Source organism: Stegostoma tigrinum, chromosome 16 (assembly GCF_030684315.1).
Source record: "Stegostoma tigrinum isolate sSteTig4 chromosome 16, sSteTig4.hap1, whole genome shotgun sequence".
Classification (NCBI taxonomy): Eukaryota; Metazoa; Chordata; class Chondrichthyes; order Orectolobiformes; family Stegostomatidae; genus Stegostoma; species Stegostoma tigrinum.
The window spans coordinates 28,228,428-28,254,061 of record NC_081369.1 but is presented as its reverse complement, the minus strand read 5'-3'; the positions used below and the strand labels follow the sequence as shown (position 1 = coordinate 28,254,061).

The following is a 25,634-nucleotide window of genomic DNA, read 5'->3' as shown; positions in this document are numbered from 1 at the left end:
CCTGATAAAAGTAAAATCCAGTGTTTCATTGTTGATAAAATATTGCACTGAAAATATTGCCCTAAAACAAACAATACTATTAAAATACAAATAAAACAGTTTCTAATCAGTCGTACCCAATTACCCAGTCCACCCTAGCCAGAACGCAGAGCTAATTTAACATTACCTCCAGGACAGCGATGTGCCCTATGTTCTGTCAAGTCAGCCAGTGAATCAAAGTCCTGCTGACAATTATCACAGGTGTAAATTGATTCATCTTCCATGTCTTCATCATCTTCATTTCTCTCTTCCTGACTGGTCATGCTGTGTCTGTCTTCCAACAGTTGTCCGTCCTTGGTATCATACTCCTGGTCTCCTCCTGAGGTTCCTGCTGATGAAGCAGAATATACTACAATATGAATAACTGTGGTGTGGAAATATTAAGAAAATAAGCATTTGTTAGTTAAGCATATGAAAACTGAACAATAGGCTTGAGAAAGAAAATATCAAAATGATAACAGTGCTACATCATTGATAACTGACTACATTGAGTAATTAATATCTCAATTATACCTCAAGATGACTAAATCAAAGAATATTCAATAAAAATAGTTTTTGGATTTTCAAAAATATGTAATATGCAAATAAAGATAATATTGTGGAACCTTAAATACATAGTACAAAAATAGTTTTCTATTAAAATCAGTCAAAATTTTGACTCAAATTCTGTTCTTTCACTCATTCAGAAAACAGAAAAGGTATCTGTGCGTGTAATTTAAACTGGAATTTTGCAGTATGTGCATTTTATATGCAACATCCTTCAAGAAGAATACACATTTTATTGTAGTAGTTCTAAAAACCAGTTTTTTTTTATTTGTTCATCAGCTGTGGGTGTTTGCGGCAAGGTGAGCATTTAACATGCATTCCTAACTGTCCATGCAAGGGTGATGGTCAGCCACTTTCTCAACCAGCAAAGTAAACGTAATGCAAGTACACTCTCAATATTGTTAAGAAGGAATCTACAGGAATTCGAGTGAGCATTCCTGAAGCACTGACAGTATAATTTTAAGTCAGGATCGTGCAAGTTTTGGAAAGGAACTTGCAGGTGATTTTGTCCCCATGATGTTTCCTGATTATTGCTTGCTGTCTTTGATCCTCTGGGAGCTAGAGGATGCAGATGTGGAAGGCCCTGTCCAAATAGCCTTGACAATTTGCCACAATGCATCAAGTAAATGGTACACACAGCAGCCACACTACGCCAGTGTGGAAAAAGCAAATGTTTAAGGTGGTGAATGTGGTATAGATCTGGATGGTGTCAATCTTCTGAATATTAGGGTCACAGAGATCTGCAGCTTAGAAAAGGGGCCTATCGCACCCTTAACGTTCAGAAACAGTCACCTAGCTAATCCAATCCCTTTGTCCAGCACTTGACTCAGCCTTGTATGCCTTCACATCTAAATACTTCTAAATTGTGGACTGCCTTTGGAGAGTCAAGAGTTATTTGTTGTAGAATGGAGTGGTCATTCTCAGTAATGTTTTTATGGGAAAATACATTGGAATAGGTAGATGGTGAGGACTAGGTCACAAAAGGTTTTCCTTGTTCATTTGTTCAACACCTTCCCCAGGCCGAGCCAAGGATATATGCATTTCAGAACTTTGTCAATCTCGAGCAGTAGTGGTGCTTCCAAACTAGTCATGGATATTGATGTTTGGCCATGTAGAAATATTTTGTCCCCTTGATGCACCAAGTGCCACATTAAAAGTGGTCTTCAGTATGAAACAGCAGTGTTTCATCACTGAGGGACAGCGACAGGTGGAAATATGCAAGAGGTTTCCTTGCCCATGTTTGAGCTGATTCTATTAGACATTACAGGATCTGGAGACAAGGTTTGGTGCTTAGCTCGATGCTTGATCGTACATCCGATTTTATTACTCTTCGACTTTCCTTTACTATTTGACACAACTGAGTAGCTTACTCGGTTATTTTAGATGTTCAGTAAGAATCAACGTTATTGCTGTGGAATTGGAATCAAATGTGCACAAAACACAGGCAGAACAACAGATTTCATTCCTAAAGGACATCAGCAAACCAGATGGGATTTTGTGATAGTAGGAACTGCAGATGCTGGAGAATCCAAGATAACAAAGTGTGGAGCTGGATGAACACAGCAGGCCAAGCAGCATCTCGGGAGCACAAAAGCTGACGTCTCGGGCCTAGACCTTTCATCAGAGATAAAGGGTCTAGGCCCGAAACATCAGCTTTTGCGCTCCCGAGATGCTGCTTGGCCTGCTGTGTTCATCCAGCTCCACACTTTGTTATCTCAGGTGGGATTTTGTGTCTGGTACAAGTCTGGTAGCTTCTTGATCATCGCTGAGAGTCTCAATGCTTAGTCCAGTAATGTTACCACTACACGACTGTTCTCAGTACTCAGCTTCTATTTAAGTAGCAGCATTATTGCAGATATTACTTCACACAAGAATGTGCATCTACATGCAAACAAATTCTCTGGCAATTTTCAATATTGTCAGTGTTGAGATGTTTTTCAAATGGCCAGCACGCGGACGGAAGGCAGAATGTCTTCTTCAATGTTATCAGGAGCAAGCAAGGCTTGGAGCTAGCCATTTAAGGAAGTTGGGCAGGCCTCCCAGACCGTCAGGCTACTCAGAGGGCCAGAAACTTTTGCAGCCTCTACAATCCTACGAACCTTTTCTTTGGCAGTGCCAAACAGGCAAAACATCCAAAGAAGAAAAATCCTACCACTGAATACACTTGCCTTTTTGCAGCCAACGGCTGCCTTATTCTAACAAGGGACAGCTCCACAACTGGCGAGTCAATGGAAAATGATCATGATCCGCCTTTAGTTTATTAGATTCCACCCACCTCTCATCTAAGGCAGACATGTTAAAGCCATTGCCACTGTAAGAAACCTCCCCAGACGTCCAGGTGCATCGTGGAAACAACCCAATATATTACCAGCCCACATCCCATGGCCAAGTATGATTCCACCCCATACTGTGTGTCTCTGTGTTGATAATATATGATGAAACAAAGCAGAACAAAAGCTCGTCACAAAAATATGAAGTGCCTGAAACATTTCTGAAATATTATAAACATCATGATTTTGTTCGCCCTGGAAGTAACAGCACCTGATTCACGTAGGCAATAAGATGATGTTTGCTGATGATTTTGATTATAAAAAATTAAAACACTCAACCATGGCAGGATTTAAGGGAAGATGAATTTTAGTAAAAAGCAGTTTGATTCACAGGCAACAAAAAGAATGGGCACTGAACTAGATGGACATTACTAACTATTATACAGCAATTGGGCAACTGGCACATTAAAACAGAGTTGATTTCCCATATAAAATTATAAGTCTTGCTGTGCTTTAGACCAATATGATAAGGTGTCTTTCCAAGTTTCACGTTGTTATCAGCTTTTGTCCTCCTGGAACTCTGACCTATTTGACCTTTTTGAGCTGTCATTTGTCTGAATTTGACAGCCGATTGTATCAAATGCCAAGAACACCATATGTGAGAATTTTCAATGGACTTAATTTTTTTTTAAATTGTCAATAAACAATAACTATATCAAGATTTATGGTCACTCCACAAAATAAAAGCAAAAAAAAACTTTAAAGAAGTCCTTTAATCACATTACAAGCGGTGAATTGATAAAAATGCAATTTTATACATAGATTCTGAAAAGTATTTTTAAATTCACTACTACAATTTCATTCTGTTTTAATAATCTCATTAAAGCTTTTATTCTGGATTATTTTAAGAATTATTTCCAGGATGACATCAGGTAGGTGAAAAGTACATTAAATTCAACATTAAAATATAATTACTCGAAGTAAATCCTTCCATCCAAAATATATATTTTGTTGAGAAAATCCAAAGTGAACATTTTTTCCCCAACTATCATTCATGGTACATGCTATAAAATAGATATATTGAATAAATCAAGCCAAGTAACAACAATTTTCAAGATAGAAGTTGTAAGCAAACTGGAAAAAAAGTTACCATCTTCTGTGAAGAAACATCATCACCGTGAGTAGCTCAGAAAGCTTTCTCCCTGAGCGGCCTTTGAATCCACACGACAGTATGATTTCTGTCATGTAAATTTAGGAGTATTGCTTGCACATCACATTATAACAAAATTATGTTTAACTCTTCCAGGCTCTTTAATTCTTGGAACAATAACAATTTCATTTAACTTTTGTTGTAATGAGTACAACACAATTTCTAAAGAAAAAGCTGATAATAGCATGTTCTGACATCTAGTGCATGCACAAGCGAAATTACAGTTTCAAAAATTTTCATTTTTATATCATGATAGCATTTCAGGTGGGTTCATTACTATAAGAGAATTGGATCTTGACATTTTATGCTTTCAATTAATAAAATAAGTGGTAGTTTACAAACATATAACTTAATACAAGTACAAACATTTACAGACGTGAAACACTAGAACAGAAGAACTCAAATAGGTTTGATAGTGATCTCATCAGAGACGTGCAGATTTTTTTAAATATACAGAAAAATGAACAGATAAATAGTTGCATAAATGTCAGCCTGCGATCTGTAGGCAAATTCATGCTGGCAACCATAAGTAAAAAAACACCTTAGTTTGCTGAAAGCAATGACACTGCTGAAAAGACCCACAAACTCAAATGTTAAGATTTTTCAGTGAAGCTCTGGGTTTCATCATAGAATTCGTACAATGTGGAAACAGGCTATTTGACCCATAAAGTCCACATCAACCCCCTGAAGAACATCCTACCCAGACTCTCACTCCCCAACCCTATCCTTATAACCCTGCATTTCCCATGGCTAACCCACCTAGCCTGCAGATCCCTGCACACTATGGGCAATTTAGTATGGCCAATCCACACAACCTACACATTTTTGGACTGTAGGAGGAAACCAGAGCACCTGGAGGAACGCCACACAGGCACAGAGAGAAAGTGCAAACTTCACACAGACACAGTCACCCGAGAGTGGAATCAAACCTAGGTCCCTATCACTGTGAGGCAACAGTGCTAACCACTGAACCAGCACACTGCTCTCAAATGGTAGTTCAAAACACACATCACAAATAGACAAAGAGAAACCTGGGACTGAAGCTGAGCATATTTTGGCTATTTGAATTTCACTAATTTTCATGAAGCATTTCTCTCTGCGAGGTCCAGTGAATATTTTCCATATTATTGCCCAAACCCATCTCATTAACTGTGGTGCCCCACTCACCCAAGACTAATCAAATTCACCAAGTCACTGAACACACTCCTGGCTGCATTCCCCTAAATTCAGCAGTATCCTTGATTCTAATACCATCTTAGAAATGCAATGGTGCACCTCACAAGCACTGTCAGTCCGGAGCTGCCCTGTATGACTTCAAGCTATTTAGTGGACACAGTGGCAGACAACTCAAAGTTGACATTCGACTTTGTGGGCCGAGTTCTCAATGTCTTCACAGAAGGCACAACACAAAGGAGGGACTTCCCTTTCCCCCATAAGTGCTAGAGTAAACGATGTTACCAGAACCTTCTATCTGGTCTGAGCTCACTACCTGGGTTAGTGTCGTCTCCAGTTCCAAGGAACACCCAGCAATGCAGGAAAATCAATGACTTTCTCCATTCGCCAGGGTTGGTGTCAACTTCTTTAGTGTGCTATCTTTTTTAAATTCATTCACATGGTGTGGGCATTGTGGGCTAGACCAGCATTTATTGTCAATCCCCAACTGTCCAGAAGTCAACTAGAGTCAAAAACATTGCTGTGGATCTGGGGTCTCATACATGCCAGAATAGACAGTTACCTTCCTTAAAGGGTCATTTATGAACCAGATGCGTTTTTTTTAAAAAAGCAACAATCGACCAAAGTTTCATAGTCATCATTAGATTTTAATTCCAGATTTGCTACAGGATTCAGATTCCACCATCAGCCATGAGTGTTTTGAAGTCAGGTCCCCACATCTTCTCTCCAGTCTCTGGATCATTGGTCTGGTGATAATCCCACTCGGCCATCACCTTACATTCAACCTCAGCAACAGCACAAACCTCCCATCAAGGTCAAAGGGTGGTGGGAACCAGTAACTCACTGCCTCTAAGAGTGGCAGAGGCAGAAGCATTCATTACATTTACAAAGTATTTAAATGTACATTTGTGATGCCAAGGCAAAAAAGATTATGGGCCCAGTGCTGAAAAATTGGCACAAGAATAATTGCTATTGACTGATGCACTTGGGGCTAATGTCTTCTTCTGTGCTATGGATCTCTATGACTCTAAAGGATCATGTTCCACCACTCTAACTTTCACACGCAACGGGCTCCACCACTTGCTCTCACTTAGTCTAAAATTCCAAGTCAACTAGCTGTACATGCTCTCTGCTCTGCCTCTAGACACCTACAGCCATGCTTACTCAACTTAAACGAACCCTCCCCATCTCTGACTCCTAAAAAAAGCGATCCACAATAAGGGCAGGAAGCAAAGTGAGATGCCTGATATCTGGCTCCTCACCTCCTCTAAAGTAAGTAGCTTGGCCTTTGCCAGTGAGAACTGGTGCAGATCCCATAAAGATGCAGTGATTCCATATCCTAACATTACACATCAACTCTCACATTAACTCACCATCAACACATATTTCACTTGCCACAACTGTCAGGCCTTGATCATGATAATTCCTCTCTTATGTCTGGCAGATACAAGTAGCAAGTCGATACTGGTCACAATCAAAAAGGCCACCCTGTAAGGCAACCTCTCCACCACTTCTGAGGAAAAGAATGGGTACCTCAGAGGAAGCAGTGGCAACGCTGCCTCCAGTAGCCCCTATCAGATAACCAATTTACAGCTCATTGGACATTTTAATTAAAGTCAGGAGAAGCTGCTTATGAGCACCTTAGTCACCCATCTCTGCAGCTGGATTTACAGGACAATGGAAGGCAACAGCAGCAACACCTTGAACTGCAAGTTCCAGGATCCACCTCACTGTGAAGATGAACTACCAAACATCAACATCCCCTTCCTGGTCAGCTGTACCATCAACCCCATAGATGTCACACCTCCTCAGGTCCCCAGACTACACATCTATCTAAGCATCTTTCTGCACATCTTTCAGTTCTAGTCCCAGGCATGAGAAGTCAAGATGCAGATCTTGTATTTAACCATGTCCCCCTCTGGAAGCTGATGTGCATCAACGAACCCCTCTCCTGCATGATATCTTATCCAACTATCGTTCCCCACTTCTAAATTGAGTTTCCCACTTTCACAAGTATAAGCCTGTCTGCATCCAAGCAGTCTGCCCTTCTTCCCCACCATTAAGGTCCGCTGCACCCTGTCACGACACCAGCCCCCTGATAAACACTCGCCTATTGATATTTAGTGGACAAAGTGGCTGGACTGATTGTGGTCCAGCTCAATGAAAATGTAGCCAACAGCCCCCAATTAAGAGTAACCAGACCAATATTCCTTTCAAGTTGTGTGACTGCACAGCCCTGAGGCCTACTTCCATGGATTAACATGCAGTAACATCCTTCTATTACATTGTCTGATAGGCAGTTTACCACTGTCCCACCTGCCAGATAGAAAACAGATAGCACCAATTTTCCACCCTCTGGCAATTGACAGGAACTACCAAGCCATACAGACTGCCAGCAACTGACCAGGTGAGCCAGCTAGGCATTAAGGATGGCGCTAGCAACAAGTATCATCAGAGGTCCTGGCAGCAGCTGGTACAAAAATGAAGGATGGCCTTTTTGAAAAATACAAGACTCAGGACTCAACAGGAAAGATGCAGTAAGACTGTTTCTCCTTAAGGGAGACTCTAGGAGCAGAGGGCATATTGACAGATGAAAGGATCATATATTTAAGACGGAGATCAGGAGGAATTTCCTTCAGGGGTTAATGAATTGGTGGCATTCTCGCTCACAGTTAATGCTGGGAGGTTAAGTACATTCGAGGCCAATCAGACAGAACTGTAATTAATAAGGGAATCAGGGGCTAGAGGAGAATGGCAGCAAAGTGAAGTTGAACATTATCAGATCAGCTATGACCGCACTAAGTAGTAGAGCTTGCTCGATGGGGAGAATGGCCTACTTCTTCTCCTACACGTTATGGTCTTTGCTGAGTGGCCGAATAAAATGAGCAGAGCACTCTTACACAGGGCTACAGAGGGGCATGGCAGAAAGGTAATGAGACAAGTTTTGGAAAATAACATGCAAAATCTTGAGTGGACTTGTGAACAGGCACTCCTTGGTAGCTGTAGCCACAGTATGATTAAATTTTACTTTCAGCTTAAAAAGGGAGCTAATGGTCCAAGATCAGTAGATTAAACTTAAATAAGGGTAACCATGTGGGCATGAATGCTGAGTAAGGTGAACTATCACAAGAGGCTAGGGAATAGACCAACAGAGCAATAGTAGCCAACATATAAGGGATATCTCAGAATACTCAGAGAGCATATTCCTACTAGGAAGAAAAATTCTGAGGAGCATGTTTACCATCTGTTGTTAACCAGAGTCATACAGCACAAAAACAGACCCTTCAGTCCAACTCATCCATGCCAACCAGGTATCTCAAACTTAACTTGACCCATTTGCCAGCATTTGGCCTATATCCCTCTAAACATGTCTTAACGACAGACCTGTCCAAATTTCTTTTGAATGTTGTAATTGTACCCGCTTCTACCACATACTCTGGCAGCTCATTACACACACTCACCACACACCATGTGAAAAAGTTGCGCCTCAGCTCCCTTTCAAATCTTTCCCCTCTCACCTTAAAGAAAAAGACCTTGGTTATTCACCCTGTCCACGCTCCTCATGATTTTATAAACCTCTATAAGATCACCCTATAGCTTCACATACTCCAGGGAAAAAAGACCCAGCCTGTCCAGCCTCTCCTTATAATTCAAATCCCCCAATCCCAACAACGTCCTTGCAAATGTTTTCTGCACCCTTTCTAGTTTAGCAATATCCTTCCAATAGCAAGGCAAACAGGATTACATGCAGTCTTCTAAAAGTGGGCCAACATTTTGTACAGCTGCAACATGACATTTCAACTCGTATACTCAATGCACTGGCCAATGAAAGCAAGCACACCAAACGCCTTCTTCAACACCCTGTCTACACACATCACTTTCAAGGAACTATGAATCTCCATCCCTCGGCCCCTTTGTTTGCCACACTCCCTGGGGCCCTACCATTAATTGTGTAAGTCCTGCCTTGGTTTGCCTTTCCAAAATGCAACACCTCACATTTATCTAAATTAAACTCTATCTTTCAGCACATTGGTCTAAGTGATCAAGATCTCTTTGTACTCTTAGACAATCTTCTTCCGTGACCACTACTTTAGGAAAAAGCATATAATTGCACAAAATGAGTGGCAGATCATTTGTAGATTCAGGGCAGAAACCAAAATGTCAGTCAAAACAATTATCAAGAAGCATTTGTAGTTGTAATCTCTTCAACATCTGCTCCTTTATGTACTGGTTATCTGTCATATTCATTTGTATTTACGTTGGTGTTCACTGCTATCCTCCCTGCCTGTTCAGTTGTGGCATATCTCTTTTACAAACCAAGCATTCCAGCCAATCAAGCATGAATCCAAGGCAGTAATTTTCATAAGCTAACTACATTGCAGTCAAGCATGTTACAATTCCAACAATGTTACACCATGAGTACAAATCTTTTTGACCGATTCACCAAAATAACCAATTGTTTCACTTTTGTGACTGCTATAAAGAATAAGAGGCTTTTACCAGGTTTCTTTAATTAGCTCAAAAATAATCAGTTTATTACAAAACATGGCTGATACGTAAAAACATGTGGCAAATAAGTAGATATCAAGTAATATTTATTATGCAGGAAATCTAATTTGCAGAAAAACAACTAACTGAATTAGTTTCTCAAGTTATGGAACTGAATATGGGGGTACAGACAGTAAGTTTGCAGATGACATCAAAATAGATGGTGTAGTGGACAACGAAGAAGGTTATCTCAGAGTACAATGGAGCCTTGATCAGGTGAGCCAGTCATTTCAGGAGTGACAGGTAGAGTTTAATTTAGATAAATGTGAGGTGTTACATCTTGGTAAGGCAAACCAGGGCAGGACATCTACAGTTAATGGTCAGGGCCTGGGGAGTGCTGCTGAACCAAGAGACTTATGGGTGCACGTTCATAGTTCCTTGAAAGTGGAGTCGCAGGCACACAGGATGGTGAAGGTGGCGTTTGGTATGCTTGCCTTTATTGGTCAGTGTCTTGAGAATAGGAGTTGGGGTGTCATGTTATGGCTGTAAAGGACATTGATAGGGCTACTTGGAGAATATTGTGTTCAAATCTGGTCTCCCTGCTTTAGCAAAGATGTTGCTAAACTTGAAGGGTGCAGAAAAGATTTACAAAGGATGTTGTCAGGGTTTGAGCAATAGGCAGAGACTGAATACGTTGAGGATTTTTTTTTCCCCTGGAGCATCAGAGGCTGAGGGATGACCTTATAGAAGGTTATCCAATCATGAGGGGCATAGACAGGATGAATAGCGAGGTCTTTTCGCTGGGTGGGGGAGTTCAAAACTAGAGGGCAGAGGTTTAAGGTGAGAGGGGAAAGATGTAAAAGAGACCTAAGGGGCAACTTTTTCATGCAGACGGTGGTGCACGTATGAAATGAGCTGCCTGAGAAAGTGGTGGAGGCTGGTACGATTACAACTTTTAAAAGACATCTGGATGGGTACATGAAAAGGAAGGGTTTGGTGGGGGGGAATATGGGCAAAATGCTGGTAAATGGGACTAAATCAGTTTAGGATATCTGCTTGGCATGGCCAAGTTGGACCAAAGGGTCTGCTTCCCTGCTGTGTTATGATAACTCTCAGTCATATTTCCTCAATTTCACAGATCTCTGTAATCGGAAAATGCAAATTATAATATTAAGATGACTTTTCTTCAATGTCTGTTGACTATGATGGATATGCTTCCCACATAACGAGACTAAAGTTAGGGTTTCCTGTCCATATTGTGGCATTACATGATAGTAGCTCAACCAAAAACGTAAAGGATAATAAGCTGAAACAGATACTTCTTCAGGATTCATCTACTTAAGCACATTTCTAACCAAAGAACTTTGTACTGAAATGTTAACTCTTTTTGCACTTCATAGATGCTGCCTGACCTGCTGAGCGTTTCCAGCATTGTCTCTTAATATATCTGATTCCCATTCACATCACTCAAATGACAAAATTCCTTGATGCAGCTGCAGATGCTTCAACTGTTGACTGTTTCTTGGCACTGTGTCTTGTTCCAACCTTAGCTACGGGGTATATGTTAGAGTCAAATACTTTACATTTAAACTATTAATCTACATATCAATGTTCCTTTTTAACAGTTAACTGTACGCCGTTTAGGTACAGATTTACCTAAATACACCCAAACCTAAGTAATATGCTTGCAAAATAAGATTTAATATAGAGACATCAATGGCTTCTTGTGTAGCCAAGACATCAAGACCTGGAGTCTAATCATTTCAAAAAAAATACTATGGAACTTTCAATTAATTAGTTGGTTTGCCAATTAAACAAAGGCATTAGTGGCTTTGTTATTTGCAGCTTATCATCCTGAATCTCAATTTCCTAATTTTTGTAACCATGGGAAATGAATGTAATCATTTTCTCGAAACAGCTTGAAAAATATAATTTTAACCCACATCACAGAAAACAAACCTATTGGTTAAATTATTGTTAAGTATTGGACTACAACAGTTTGTGAGAACAGCTTAATTCTAGTTTTTACAACTTATTTAGTTTTCAACAGTTTTATATTTCATTGCATCATTTAGAATAAACTTAGCTCTCTTACATTGTCACTAATCTGGTGTAGAGAGGTGATGGCCTTGTGGCATCATGGCTGGACTGTTAACGCAGAAAGCCAGGTAGTGTTCTAGGGACCACAGTTTGAATCTGAATTCAATAAAAATATTCTGGAATTAAGAGTTTAATGTGACCATGAATCCATTGTAGATTGTCGGAAAAACCCATCTGGTTTCCTCATAGCCTTTAGAAAAGGAAACTGCCAACCCTACCAGACCTGGCCTATACGTGACTCCAGACCCACAGCAATGTGATTGACTCTTAACTGTCCTCTGGGTAATTACAGACAGGTAATAAATGCTGGCCGAGCCAATGATGCCATCATCCCATGAATAAGAGAAAAAGAGTTAATGCCTATCTTATTTAATTGCTGAAAATGTTACCCTGTAACATTTTCTAATCCATTAGCTATGCTAATACATGTACAGACTTTTGTTTTGTTTATTCATTCACAGGATGAGGGTGTTGCTGACCAGGCAGTAACTGTTGCCCATCCCTAATTGTTCAGAGTCAACCACATTGCTGTGGACTGGAGTTACATGGAAGCTAGACTAGGTAAGAATGGCAGTTTCCTTCCCAAAAGGATAACAGTGAAGCAGAAGAGTTTTTCCAACAATCGATAATGGATTCACAGTCATCATCAGATTCTGAATTCCAGATATTTTATTGAATTCACATTCCACCATCTGCCGTGGCGGGATTCGAACCTAGATCCCCAGAACATTATGTGGGTTGCTGGATTAACAGTCCAGCGATAATACCACTAGGCCATTGCCTTTCATTACCGGCAGGTGTTGGAGGCGGGACTGAAAGATCCACCCGAGTTATTCTAAAAAAATTTGTATCCCATTAAATTAGTTCATTTGTTTATTTGCCAATTGGTACTCAAAGAAGTGTGATGAGATTCTCCAGGCCAAGGCAGCCATTAAGTCCAAGAATTCTTGGTTGACAAAGTTATTCATTTTGACTACCCCCCACCCCACCTCTCTTCTGCAGTCACATCCGTGTCCAGATGCCCAACAGGAGTGAACATGCAGCATCCACTTGAGGCCAATCACAACTGCTGAGTACCACCAGAATGGAGTGTGCTGCTCCAGCCAAAACCACTTAGTACTTTAATTTTGCAAGTTTCCATTAAGGTTTAGTTTTTCTTACAGTATTTACCTAAACAGGAGACATGCACGAGTGCACTTGTTCATTTCATTTATTTAAAGGTGAATAAAGAGGCATGTTATCAGAGTGTCCCTTTGAGAGAGTGATCATTCATGTATTTTGTTCAGTTGTCAATTTATGCTCAAAGAAAAGAATAAAAAAGAGTGCTCATGACACAGATGATAGGTTGTTCCTCCCTCCCTAACAGTAGCGTTTAACTACCTACACAGGCATAGCAGTTCGAGGCAGTGGTAGCACCTTCTTGAGTGCTATACTGGATGGAGAATAATTACTGGCCTTCCAAACAATATTCATATCCCACAAATTTATCAAAAAAGGTTGACTTCTAAATTTTTTTCATCCATAGGGTATAAATAATAATGACAAGGCCATACTTATTGCCCATTCCTAATTCCCTTTAAAGTGTGATGGGTAGGCATTCACCTTGAATCACCTTGGGTTGATGCTACTCCCACAGCAGTTTTAGGCAGAAAATTGCATAATTTTGATCCATCAGCTGGAAAGGAAGGCATCCTATTGATGAGGATGTACCCTAGACACAGCTCCATGCACCCTTCTCAGGGATGGCAATTGCAAGGTCCACATCACAGCTGTTACAATCTTGAAAGAGATTATTAACATTTAAAGAAAACACTCAGAAATTCACTGAGTGGGCTACATCTCAAAACTTCATATTTTTAAACAAAAACAAACTTTACTGTACACAAATATAAATTAAAGAAAACATTGCCACAAACTCTTATGGTTGCTTTTAGTCATGATGAACTCTATTATGTTACCGATGAGGAGTTCCAGCAAAGGCAGTGCAAGTGCATTGCTCATCTAAAGCGATGACCCCCAAAATGGAGGGAAGTCAGATTACATTTGATTTGTTCTCACTCAATCCTTTTGTTTATTATTATTTTCTCATGCAATATGGGCATCACTGGCTGAGCCAGGATTTACCGCCTGTCCCTCAGTGCCCTGTAGAAGGTGGTGGTGAATTGCCTGTCTGAACCACTGGTGTGTAGAGACATGTGCAAGGCTGAGAGGCAGCTTCAGCATTTTGACCCAGAGGCTCTGAAGGAACAGTGATATGATTCTAAGCCAGGATAGTATAGATGGGGCTTGGAGAGAAACTTGTAGCTGGTGGTATTCCTATGCATCTAATGCTCGTGACCTTTTGGTGGACGAGGTCATGGGTTTGGAAGATGCTCATGAAAAGAACCTGGAGAATTTGCTGAGGTTCCTCATGCAAGTGGACACACTGCTGCCATTGCATGTCGGCAGTGAAGCAAGAGAATGCTGAAAGTGCTCGAGGAGCTATCAAGTGGGCTACTACATGTGAATGGCATCCAGCTTCAGTATTGTTGGAGCTGCATTCATTCAGGAAAGACAGGTTGTAGGATTCCTGACCTCAGTCCTGCTCTTGTAGACAACATTTATATGTTTGGTCCAGTTCAGTTTTTGGCCAACCCACAGGATGTTAATCATGGGGGTTTCAGCAATGGTGATGCTATAGAATGTCAAGGGACAATGGTTAGATTCTCTCATGTTGAAGCTAATCATAGTCTGGATTTGTGTGGTATGAATGTTACTTGCTACTTACCAGGCCAAGTCTGAATGGCATCTAAGTCTTGCTGCTTCAGGTTACAGACTGTTTCAGTATCTGAGGAATCATGACTGTTACTAAACATTGTTCAATCATTAGTGAGTATCCCCTGTTCTGACCTTATGATGGAGGCAAGTTCATTGATGAAGCAGCTGACAATTGTTGGGACCAGGACACTACCCTGAGGAAGTCCTGCAGAGAAGTTCTGGAGCGGAGATTAACTTTCAACTATCACAACCATTTTCCTTTCTGTTAGGTAGGACTCCAACCAGCAGAGAGTTTCTTCTCCCCATCCCCGCCCAACCCAATTCCAACTGATTCAAATGCTTCTAGGGTTCCATGATGCCTTCATATCAAGGGCAGTCACTCTCAGTTCACCTCTGCAGTTGAACTCCTTTGAACATTTTTTGATCAAAGCTGTAAAACTGTCAGAAGTAACCTGGGTCTGGCAGAATCTAAACTGAGGACTGAACAGCAGGTCATTCCTTTGCAAGTGCTACTTGATAGGACTGTCGACAACCCTTTCCATACTTTGCTGACAATCACGAGTAGGCTGATAGGGCAGGGTCAGATTTGTCCTGCTTTTGATGTACAGGAGATAATTAGCAATTTTCCGCATTCTGAGGCGACACAAGTATTGTAACTGTACCGGGATGGCTTGACTAATGGAGCAGAGAGTTCTGGAGCTCAAGTCTTCCAGCATGGTGATTAAGCCTGCCGACAAGGGTGGTGTTGTTGTTGTCTGGCAGGCTGACCTCTACGCTGCAGAGGCTGAGTTCCACCTCTCCCATAGACCACAAACCCACCAAGGAACAGCCAGCTCCTGTATCCACAACAGTCACTAATCTCATATTATCTGTTGATCTCCCCCGCCACTGCCTCCAATGTCTCAGTCTACCAACCGTGCACAGCTTGCTTCCATCTCCTTCCCAAAATATACAAACAGGACTGCCCAGGCAGACACATAGTTCCTGCCCACTCCTGCCCCACAGCACTCATCTCTTACTACCTTGACTCAGTATCTTCTCCCCTTATCTAGTCCCTGCCCACTCACATCCACAATTCCGCTGATGCTTTCTGTCAGTTCCAGAATTTCCAGTTTGCAGGTTCCAGTTGCCTCATCTTTACTACGGACATGCAATCCCTTGACACATCCATTCCCATTAGGATCGTCTCCAGGCTCTCCACTCCTGCTGGAAAAAAAAGACCTGAACCGAACCCTCCACGAATATCCTCCTCTGCCTCCCTGAGCTTGTTCTCCCTCTGAAAAACTTCTCTTTTAACTCTTCTCACCTTATTAAGTTCAATGGGATGGCCACGGAGACCTGCATGGACCCCAGTTATGTCTGTCTCTTTGTGGGGTACTCCATGTTTCAGTCCTATTCCAGCCCCCACCCACATCTCTTTCTACAGTACATTGACGAGATCATTGGTGCTGCTTCTCTCTTTTGTCCAGAATTGGAAAAGTTTATCAATTTCACTTCCAATTTTCACCCTGCTCTCACCTTCATTGGGTCCATCTCTGACTCCTCCCTTCCTTGGTATCACTGTTTACATTTCTGGGGATAGGTTGGTCACTGATGTCCACAATAAAACAACTGACTCCCAGACTTACCTTGACTATGCATCCTCACGCCCTGCTTCCCGTTAAAAACAAACTTTATTCCATTCTGCCAGTTCTTTCATTTTCAACACATTTGTTCTCATGATGCCAACTTCAACAAGTGTGCCTCTGAAATGTCCACCTTCTTCATCAACTGAGGAGTTCAGGCCTCACTCCCTCTCTTTCATCCCACAACAGCAGTAGGGTCACTTGTCCTTATCTACCATCCCACCAACATCCACATCTAAAGGATCATTAACCACCTCGAGCAGGGTGCTATCTCCAGTCACATATTCCCCTCTCACCCCCGCCTCAGTCTTCCACAAATACCCCCAACACCCAATCAACAGCCCATGGCACCTTTACCTGCTATCGGACAAGGCGTAACACCTACCCATTTACTTTCTCCCTCTTCAGTGTCCAAGGGCCAAGCACATCTTCCAAGTGAAACAGCAGTTACTCAAGATGTCAGGATGCAACCAACTCTCAGATGAATGAATAATTGTGCATTCTTCAACAATAACTTGTATTAATATGGCAACTTCCATGAAACAAAATGTTCAGAATGTTGCCCAAGAGTATTATAAATTAGCTCCTGACACATTAAAGCATATGTCCCAATATTGATTTAAGATCTCAAAGGGTGAGAAGAAAAAAGAATTTAACTATAGGAGGGGCTTGCAAAACAAAAACTATTTTAAAAATGCATCTGACAAACATTGAGATAATCCCTTAAATTGGTCAATGATAATACAAGGATAATATTGAAAAAAAATGGTTGATAGTGGACAATTTCACTTCCTTAGTGAAGCTCTATGATGCATCCAGTTAATCTTGTGTGAATCTTTGCAGCTGGAATGCACACACTAAGTGAGGACAAAGATTTCACCATACACATATATGCTTTAAATGAGATTTCTTTCAAAGGGCTGCACAATCTTATGTAAGTCGCAAAGCAACATAAAAAGAAATATCTGACATCTTCGATTCTGTTATCTAATATAAAGGCAGAAATGTTTCCACACATTCACTACAGGAACAAAACACCTGGGTTGTTTCTTTCTGTTTAATTACACTTGGGATTGTTCAATAGAAATGTCGTTGCACCCAACTCAATAACTACCATTCTGTGTCATAGAAATTTCTGGTCTCACTGGGGTCTTTATAGATTGTTTCAATCTTTGAAATACTAATATTACATGCAATTCAAATAGAATCCTGCTTCACAACCATATAGCAGAAGCCCTGTGGCAATTTGATCGTTCTCAGCAATATTGTCCACAACTACTTCCTTTCCCCATTCTCACACCATGGAGCAACTTATAGCAATACTCCACAGATATCAATTACATCTATCACATGGCCCAAGTGCACCATTTCTTATTGAACTGGTTGTTCATTAGGAAAATTTCACTCTTTTTCCAACATCCATATGAATGGACAACTACTACAATCCAGCAGCTATCATGTTGTTATAATGCTGTCTCCAGATATTGAAAATGCCTAGACTTTGCTGAAATGCACCAGGCTGTTTAGGCATTGCCACAAGTCAGCAGGGGCCCCCTGACCCAGGGCTTAAATAGTTTAACAAACAGAAAATAATTTGGGACTATTTCGGTCTGTTTAAGCCCCTCCAGAGATACTTCAATTCACTGAACATGCCTGCTGCATCTCCCTGATCACTTTCCAGACCACATGATGTAGTGCATTATACCTAACTTCATAACATCTTGACTGCTCCAAAGGAACTACATAAATTGTTTCTCATGACCTGTTTTCAGATAAAAGGATTCATTCTCTTTGCAATTGTCTTACTCATTGCTTTTGGCCAGCCAATCAAGATGCATCTTTCACTTGCATGTGGTTTGGCCGTAGGGGCAAAAGAATTATTTGCCACATCATCAGGCAAGTCCATTCTATTGGAAGTTACATAAGCTTCACTTACATTAATATCTTTCTACTGGATGAATGTTTTGCCCTCTACACAACTGGAAAGGTAAGGAAATGCCAAGGTATTCACTACTACACCATCAATTACCATGCTGCTCTGGACCCCATGCCGATACCATGTAATTGGTTGCAATATGTCAAGTGATTTGTTGCGAGAGGAATAGATTTGCAACTCAGTCTTCAAGATATACCCGAACTGTTTCAAATGTCCTGCAACACGTCGGCTGGGTCAGTTGTACCGCATTTCAGCTTTGTTGCCTCTTCTGATAATTAAATTATACTGCAGATTCTCAGGTGTGCAGATGCTTGGACAGAATTCAATAGTGGGGACCTATCTTATCCTGATTTTTGCGCAGTTTTTTTTAACATATGCTTATCATTTTGAAATTGTCAGTTTTCCTCTATTCTGAAGCTTGTCACAAGATTTTTAGTCAGCCTTCATTACACAACACCAGCTTCTACTACTTTCACCTCCCAGAAGTACACTGGAATTCACCATAATTGTTCTTCAAGATGGTGCTCCAGAACATTGCCTGTAACATATATGATGATCCAATTTATGACAATGTCATGAAGTGGTACCTCATTCAGCCACAAAACAAACCTCAATCACACAGAGAACACAAAAACAAGATCAGAAGAGAAACAATCTAACCCAATCCATCCAGATTGCATATTTATTATCCAAAAGTACAATGCCCAAGCTGTTTCTCTCTTGAGTAAAAAATACCATGCAATGCGCTAAGAAGTAGGAGCAGTCAAATCTAACCAACCAGATTTACCAAAGCTTAACAAAAGGACATGTGGAATGAAAACAATTAAACTAATGTTAATGTGAATTGCGCTGAGTTTCATGCAGTTGGATGTTAAATCATTTCCTAAAGTGTCATGACTGCATTCCAATTTGGGAAAACACTGATTTATTTTACTTCAGTAGGTGCCAAATATTGTCTATTAGTTTAAGCCTACAGAGGCCTAATTAAAACAACACGGAGATCTTACTACATTGTATTAGTACTCTACAATCTAATCAACTGGTTAGTTGCAATCACGTATCGCATTTGAGAGATGAGCATTAAAGGTTTAATATTTCACCTAAGATAATGAAATTCAAATATCTTTCAAATCATCAAATTCAGCTTCAAATATACAGAAACAATCAAGAAATTTAAAATGTACAATTTAATCAATCCAAGCTGAAAAATAAACTTCACTACTCCTCATTTGGGCAATTAGCTGACAAAAAAGGTTAGTGAAATTTTAGGTCACAAATGCAAATTCTAAAGGAGTTACATGTTCTTGGGCCTGACTACCAAATTTATTGTTACAATCCGGTTAAGGACAATAACCCTTACTCATAAAGTAGACAAAAGATGAGTTCCGGGGGATTTGCTAAAATAACGAAGTCACAAGATTCGACAGTTTTGAACAAAAATTTACTGTACATATTAGTACAAGATAACCTACAAAATCATGTGACTTATCTGCAGCACCCAGAATTAGCATGGTAAACGAGTAATATGTGATGATCAAATATCTCAAAGCACATCAAATAGCAAATGCAATGGGTTCTTGAGTAATTGCCCCCTAATTTTAATGACAGAGTTGTCAAATTGGATTAAAATTTTAAGGGATTGCAATTCTTCACCAATCTGACCATGAACTTCAATTAAAATCTCAATCATGGTCCGTTTCGTCAAAAACTGCTCCTGTTCAGGTCAATCATACTCCTCTCCTAAGTCAGTGCTCCCCTGGTTGCCAAAACTCCTCTCAAGTTCTCATTTACAAGCATAGCTTCAGCTGTTTACCAACAGCTAGCTTTACCAAACCAGCACAGTCCCTGCACTTCAGCCCAACCCCAAGCTTGAATCTTGTTCGGTTACATGTAGTATTTACTTAATGTGAGCTTTTCAACCACCTCTCCCTCAGCTGTAGCTAATTCTTCTGAGCCTCTCAATATTTCACCAACACCTAGCCAGTGACCATCCCACTTCCTTATATCTCAACTTCTGCGTCCTGATTCTAAGACATTCTTTCTAAATTCTAACAGCACAGAGCCACCCAAATATTTTCAGCTGAGTCCCAATACACAGAAGCTGTTCAGTTCAACTGTTTTCCCAGCAGTCCAGCTAACTATTGCAGTTCAAAAATAAAGTCTTCGTCTTGTCCTGCTCCAAACTGTGATCCTATAACTACTTTTCAGTGACCAGCTAACTGTTCTTCGGGCCTAGTGACCCACCTACTTTACCCCAACTCAATCACTGATTTGAGTTTTGCCACTAACAACTCTGGAGCCAAGAATGTTCTAAATGTCACATTTCACAGAAAACACTGGATTTAAATATGATGTTATTTACATAACCGAGCACTGGTGCTTCTGCGCACAGATTTCCTTGATCTCTGCAAAACTTCCTTTTAAGTGCACTAGTTTGTGTCACTGCTCTCATCAGTTGTAATAATTCCACATTTAAGTTCATTTTCCAAACTCAAACAAACAGACTTCTCATGTTGAGGTAAGAAACGGTCAAAATTGCTACTTTGTGCACCAACAATTTCTCTTTCCTCACCAAAATCACTTTTGGCTTTTTCAAGAACATGGCTGAGATTTTTTTTTCATGTGTTCCAATACAAATGTATACATTCCTGCCAGATTTGATCTCTGCACACTTTGAGATCTTTCATTTTCTCCTCATCTCATTCCAAACATGCCTTATTTAACTCTTTCCAAGTGATATCTGCAGCTTCCGCTTTCTGTACTTTGATTTTCCTTTCCAACACTTATCTCCCACGCAGTTCACAAAGCACTTCCTTTAAATCCTCTTTAGGTTTTAAATAGTCTTTTGGGAACTGCATGCATACTTGGATTCCTGCTATTATATCCTGTGTCTCAATACTGGCAAGCACTCCGAGTTTGGTGTTATATCATTAACCCTTCAAGGACGCTTTATAATCTCAATCCCTTCCATTGAAAGATCTACATGGGCAGTTCCACAGACCCTTTTATGGCTTCTGTATTGTCCATTATGCAGACACAGTGACTTATTATGCACAGAAACAACTTTAGAACTAGGGCACTTCTTCCAGGATGGTGAAGAGAACATGCTGTACAATATAAAATCTATATTTTTAATAAGCTATTAAGAACAACTGCAACCTTACAAGGTCCCTTTATCACGCACAAACTAAATTTATGTATTGATAAAGACAGACACTTCCCATCAACACCCTGTTTTAACATCTTTTGATTCAGCAAACATTTTCAGGAAAGATCACATCTTTTACTAACAACAAGCTCTCGGCCGAATGACTACTGCACAATATTACAATTGTTTTGAGCCCTTTCTTGGGCAGAAACGGGATGATTTCCCCTCAAAATGAAACCCTTTAATGATCCTTGACATCCTTACCAATTTCTACATTAAAAACATTAAACACAAAAAAAGTTTCTTCCAACCTTCACTTTCTGATGCAGCTTTCCCTACAGAAATTTCTATCATGGGCACCAATGTCACTGGTTTTTCACCATTTCCTTTACCAAGTGAAAACTTAATCAGGTCTACCAATCTGGTTGCAACAATTTGTCTCAGACACTATCATTTGCCAATGAAACAATCAAGTTTCCTACGACACTATCCTTTTTTTCTAAAGAAAAAACTGGAACAACTTCATCTTTCTCCTCAAAGTCAGGTTATTTTTTTATTCCCCAGCTATCCAGTTGTTTTCCATAGCTGCCTATGAGAAAAATCACAGGTAGAGATGCCACCTGATTCTTGACACTAGACATTTGTCCAAAGAGAGTTCCAATATCAATCAATTCTATTCCTCACATGTGCCATACAGTTATAATCTCCCATTTTTAGAAGTTTGCTCTAAATTCAATGAACAAAACTACTGATTTCATAATATTGATCTTTCCCCAATGAATTCAAAACTGAGTTTCATCTTTCTTGCCCTAAGCCTTAATGGTAAGCTTGAGGAAAACTTCAGCACTAAATACCACAGCTTTAAGTGTCTCATAACCTGAAGGTTATTCTTCCAAAATACTAGAATAAGCATCCATCACTTTATCAGCCAAGACAATTTATTGTGCACATGTAAGGAGTTCATGCCTCGTTTGGTCACTTGAAATTAGCAAACTTTCATGAGAGAGAGAAAAATCTCTCTAGCTCTTCTGTAAATTTAGGACCAAAAAGGAGATTTTTGATTTAATCTAACGTTCAAGGGGAGCTCACCTCCTCATCTGAACTGATAGACTCTTACTGCACGTGCCTCATGTTTTCAGTTATCCAGTTGCTGCTTCCTCATCTTTTGCTACCTTTGATCTTCAAAGACTTACCTGTCCCTTTTGATCCTGAAGTGCTTTATCTGTAGCTGAATTCTAGATAACACAAGCTATGTTTTATTTGGGTTAGATGCTTCTTCAAATCCAGATGTTGTGCTATTATCTCAACTACATTTTATTTTTAGCTTTGGCTTCTCAACTTTTCCGCTAATTCTCTTTAGCTACCATTCATCAATATATGCACATCACTCAGGGATACATCTTCCTTCTCAGAAAAGGCAACCTACATAGCCATTTTGGTTTTCACTATGTATATTAAAATCGGTCATGAAAATCTTAAACAGCTTTAACCTTGTCAAGTTCCAGCGTATTTGTCTATAGCCTACAAATTCTGCAACAGCCACAAATTATGTTATGAACCGTGATCAGACTGCCAAATTCACAGTTGCAGTCTCTTAGGGACAAGTAACCTTTATTTATAAAATAGACAAAAGGTGAGGTCCAGGGACATACGAAAACAATGAAGTTGCACAATTCTGCAGTTTTGGACAAACAATAAGACTTCACGATACAAGTTCGAACAATGCAATCTACAATACACAGACAACTTATTCATAACACACAAAATTTACATGTGGTACATATACATGACATAAGGTGAATGAACAGTCCACAATGCACATCAATTAGAAAATGTAATAAAGAAAAGATCTCATGGATTTCTCCTCCCAAATGTTAATGGCAGTGGATCATCAAATCTCAACTTTGCAAAGGATTGCAATTCTTCACTTTTGCTGATCTGTTCACGAAGCTCCCTCTCAAGAGCTGCTCCATCATGGACTGCCTTAATGGGTGCTTCTGCTCAGGTCGATCACACTTCTGTCCTTGATCTATGCTTCCCTGGATGCCAAAACCGCATTTCGGTCCTCACAAGCATAACTCCCACTCCTCACTAACAACTAGCTTCACCAAGCCAGTCCAACCCCTGGGTCTTCTAGCCAAGGTGATGTGAATGAGTTCAAAAGAGAAAAGTTCTCACAATCCATATTCAATTATGTTATTTGAGTCAAGACAGTGCTAAGGGCATGACCATTAGTCTTCAAGATTCAACTAGTGAGGAAAGAAACAAAACCAGCCAAGTTTTCAGATTTGATTACTAGCCAGTGACCTCTGTTGGAAATATATGTCGACTTTCAGAACATACTGTTGCAGCAAGATGAAAAAAAATTGATAGCCAGTTAGCCCATTTCAGCTTGTCAAGACTGGACAGTCCAGTCTCCTGCTCAGAGAACTCAATTGTGTTGAATCAATAAGTGATGTGGAATTTTCTGACATTAGTCCTAAATTTTGTTTTAATTAATTGTTTGATCGCATGGCCAGTTAAAAATAACGAGGGAAGGACAAAGAATGTTACTGAAGCATATAAATTTACAAAAATGATAGTCAGGGGAAAAAAAAATCAATTGATCCATTTAGCCTTTTCAAGCATTCATGCTACAGTTGAGTATCACTGTGTTCAATGTTCTCCAACAGCCTGCCAGACACTTACTACCTTTCATTCAGTCATATACAGCTATAAGATTAAGAGACAATCACCTTCTTTAAAGAAAATAAAAAGCCAGCTTCTACAATTGTTTTCTTTTGTCTCATTCTCCTGACTTGGAATCAGATATCCTGTCACGATTCCAGACTCTCCCACTACCAGAATACCTTGTCAGCACAGACTGTCTTGGCTCCTGCTTCAGGAATGGTCACTGCGATGAAGTACTTGGAGAAACCAGAGCCTGGGAATCTACTTCAGCAAATAAAAAGTACGGTTTTGAGGAGAAGGACAAGAAAGGAAATTGGCACGAATTAGCAAATAGGGAAGAGGAAAATTAGGCATGGGATATTAAATACAATAGCGATTCTGATATTCAACTGGGGTCCAGAAAAATTTCAAGCTGGCTTTAAAGATACTTAATCATTGGCACAATCAATGCAGTTACTGGATAACATGGAAAGTGACTTGTATCGATGAACTAGAAACATTACCTTAGTAATGCAGAACAATCTCTTCACTAAACCTAACAATGCATATTTTAAACCTCGAGATAGGGTTCAATACCAGATCTACAAGTCGAATTTTAATATGTCTGTAGAATAAGTGAACCATTTCTGGATGTCATATATCCCACACATCCATCTGGACACAGAACCGGAGATATGGTCACACTATTATGGCAGGAGGTAGATCACCTTCCTTGAAAGGCTGTACAGTTCTGGAATAAATTACCTGGCCTTTTCAGAAGAGCAATACAGTTGGAAGTTTAGACTCACGAGGGAAGTAATTACTGAGATATGTGCATCGCTGGCTCCAGTTTTAGAGGATCCTCAGCGAATTCAACTGTTCTGCCTTTGGCTGTTAAGGTTACAGCAGTCATTAACCTTCGGCTACAGGCTTTTTCCTGGTACTTGGAACAACAGTGTTACTAGTCAAAGCGTTGTACAAACCTGCATCCAGGAAACAAACACACTATTCCAGAAAATCAGTTGTTTATTCACTTCCTCAACATCATGAAGAAGCAGTTGGTCATAACATGTTCTGCTGTTGTAGGCTTTCCTACAGTGCTGTACACTAATTCTAGGTGGACTGTATTCACATTGAAATATGGCAGAGATTAACACACATTCTTTCTATCGGCACATAAATCCTGCAGGTCTAAAAACCTTCTCCTTCAGCCTCACCTCACTGTGTCTCTAATGTATTTGAGCAATGGAACCAGTTATAAACCAGTTCTGATGAAAGGTCATGACCTGAAACATTAACTTCATGCACAGAATCTTATGCCCCCCTCACGGCATGAGGAGTCAGAGGGTGGCATTTAACCAGGCAGGGACATGCTAGGTGTGATGTCCATCAACTTCCTGCCCTAAACCGATTAAACCTGGATCAGGAAGTTGCCATTTTAAAACATTCAAATTGTACAGATCCTACAGAAACAGTGTCATTTTCCCCAATTGTGATACTAACCATCAATTGGTCTGTCTGAATGAGAACAGAAACAAGTGAAAAAATTGTCCGTTTAACAGATACAATGTAACATTATTTTTAAATAGCATCACAAAAACCAATGTTCAAGGAAAGGACAGGTTCAAGTCTGAATACATTACTGATTACATTTTGGAGAAAAGTTAATTTTTCAAAGATAACTATGTGTGAA

At 40.1% G+C, this 25,634-nt stretch overlaps 1 protein-coding gene across 6 annotated transcripts in view; it reads right to left on the bottom strand.

Annotated features, from left to right (window-relative positions):
• znf423 (zinc finger protein 423) overlaps window positions 1-25,634 on the bottom strand; it is a 333,392-nt gene that overhangs the window by 230,399 nt on the left and 77,359 nt on the right. For 5 of the 6 annotated variants that reach the window (XM_059651673.1, XM_048546745.2, XM_059651672.1 and 2 more), the window contains one exon: window positions 167-370. In XM_059651673.1, the coding sequence (XP_059507656.1) occupies window positions 167-302 (136 nt within the window). In that variant the 5' untranslated portion in view covers window positions 303-370. The remainder of the gene's footprint in view (window positions 1-166; window positions 371-25,634) is intronic. The other variant, XM_048546746.2, reaches the window with a different exon arrangement.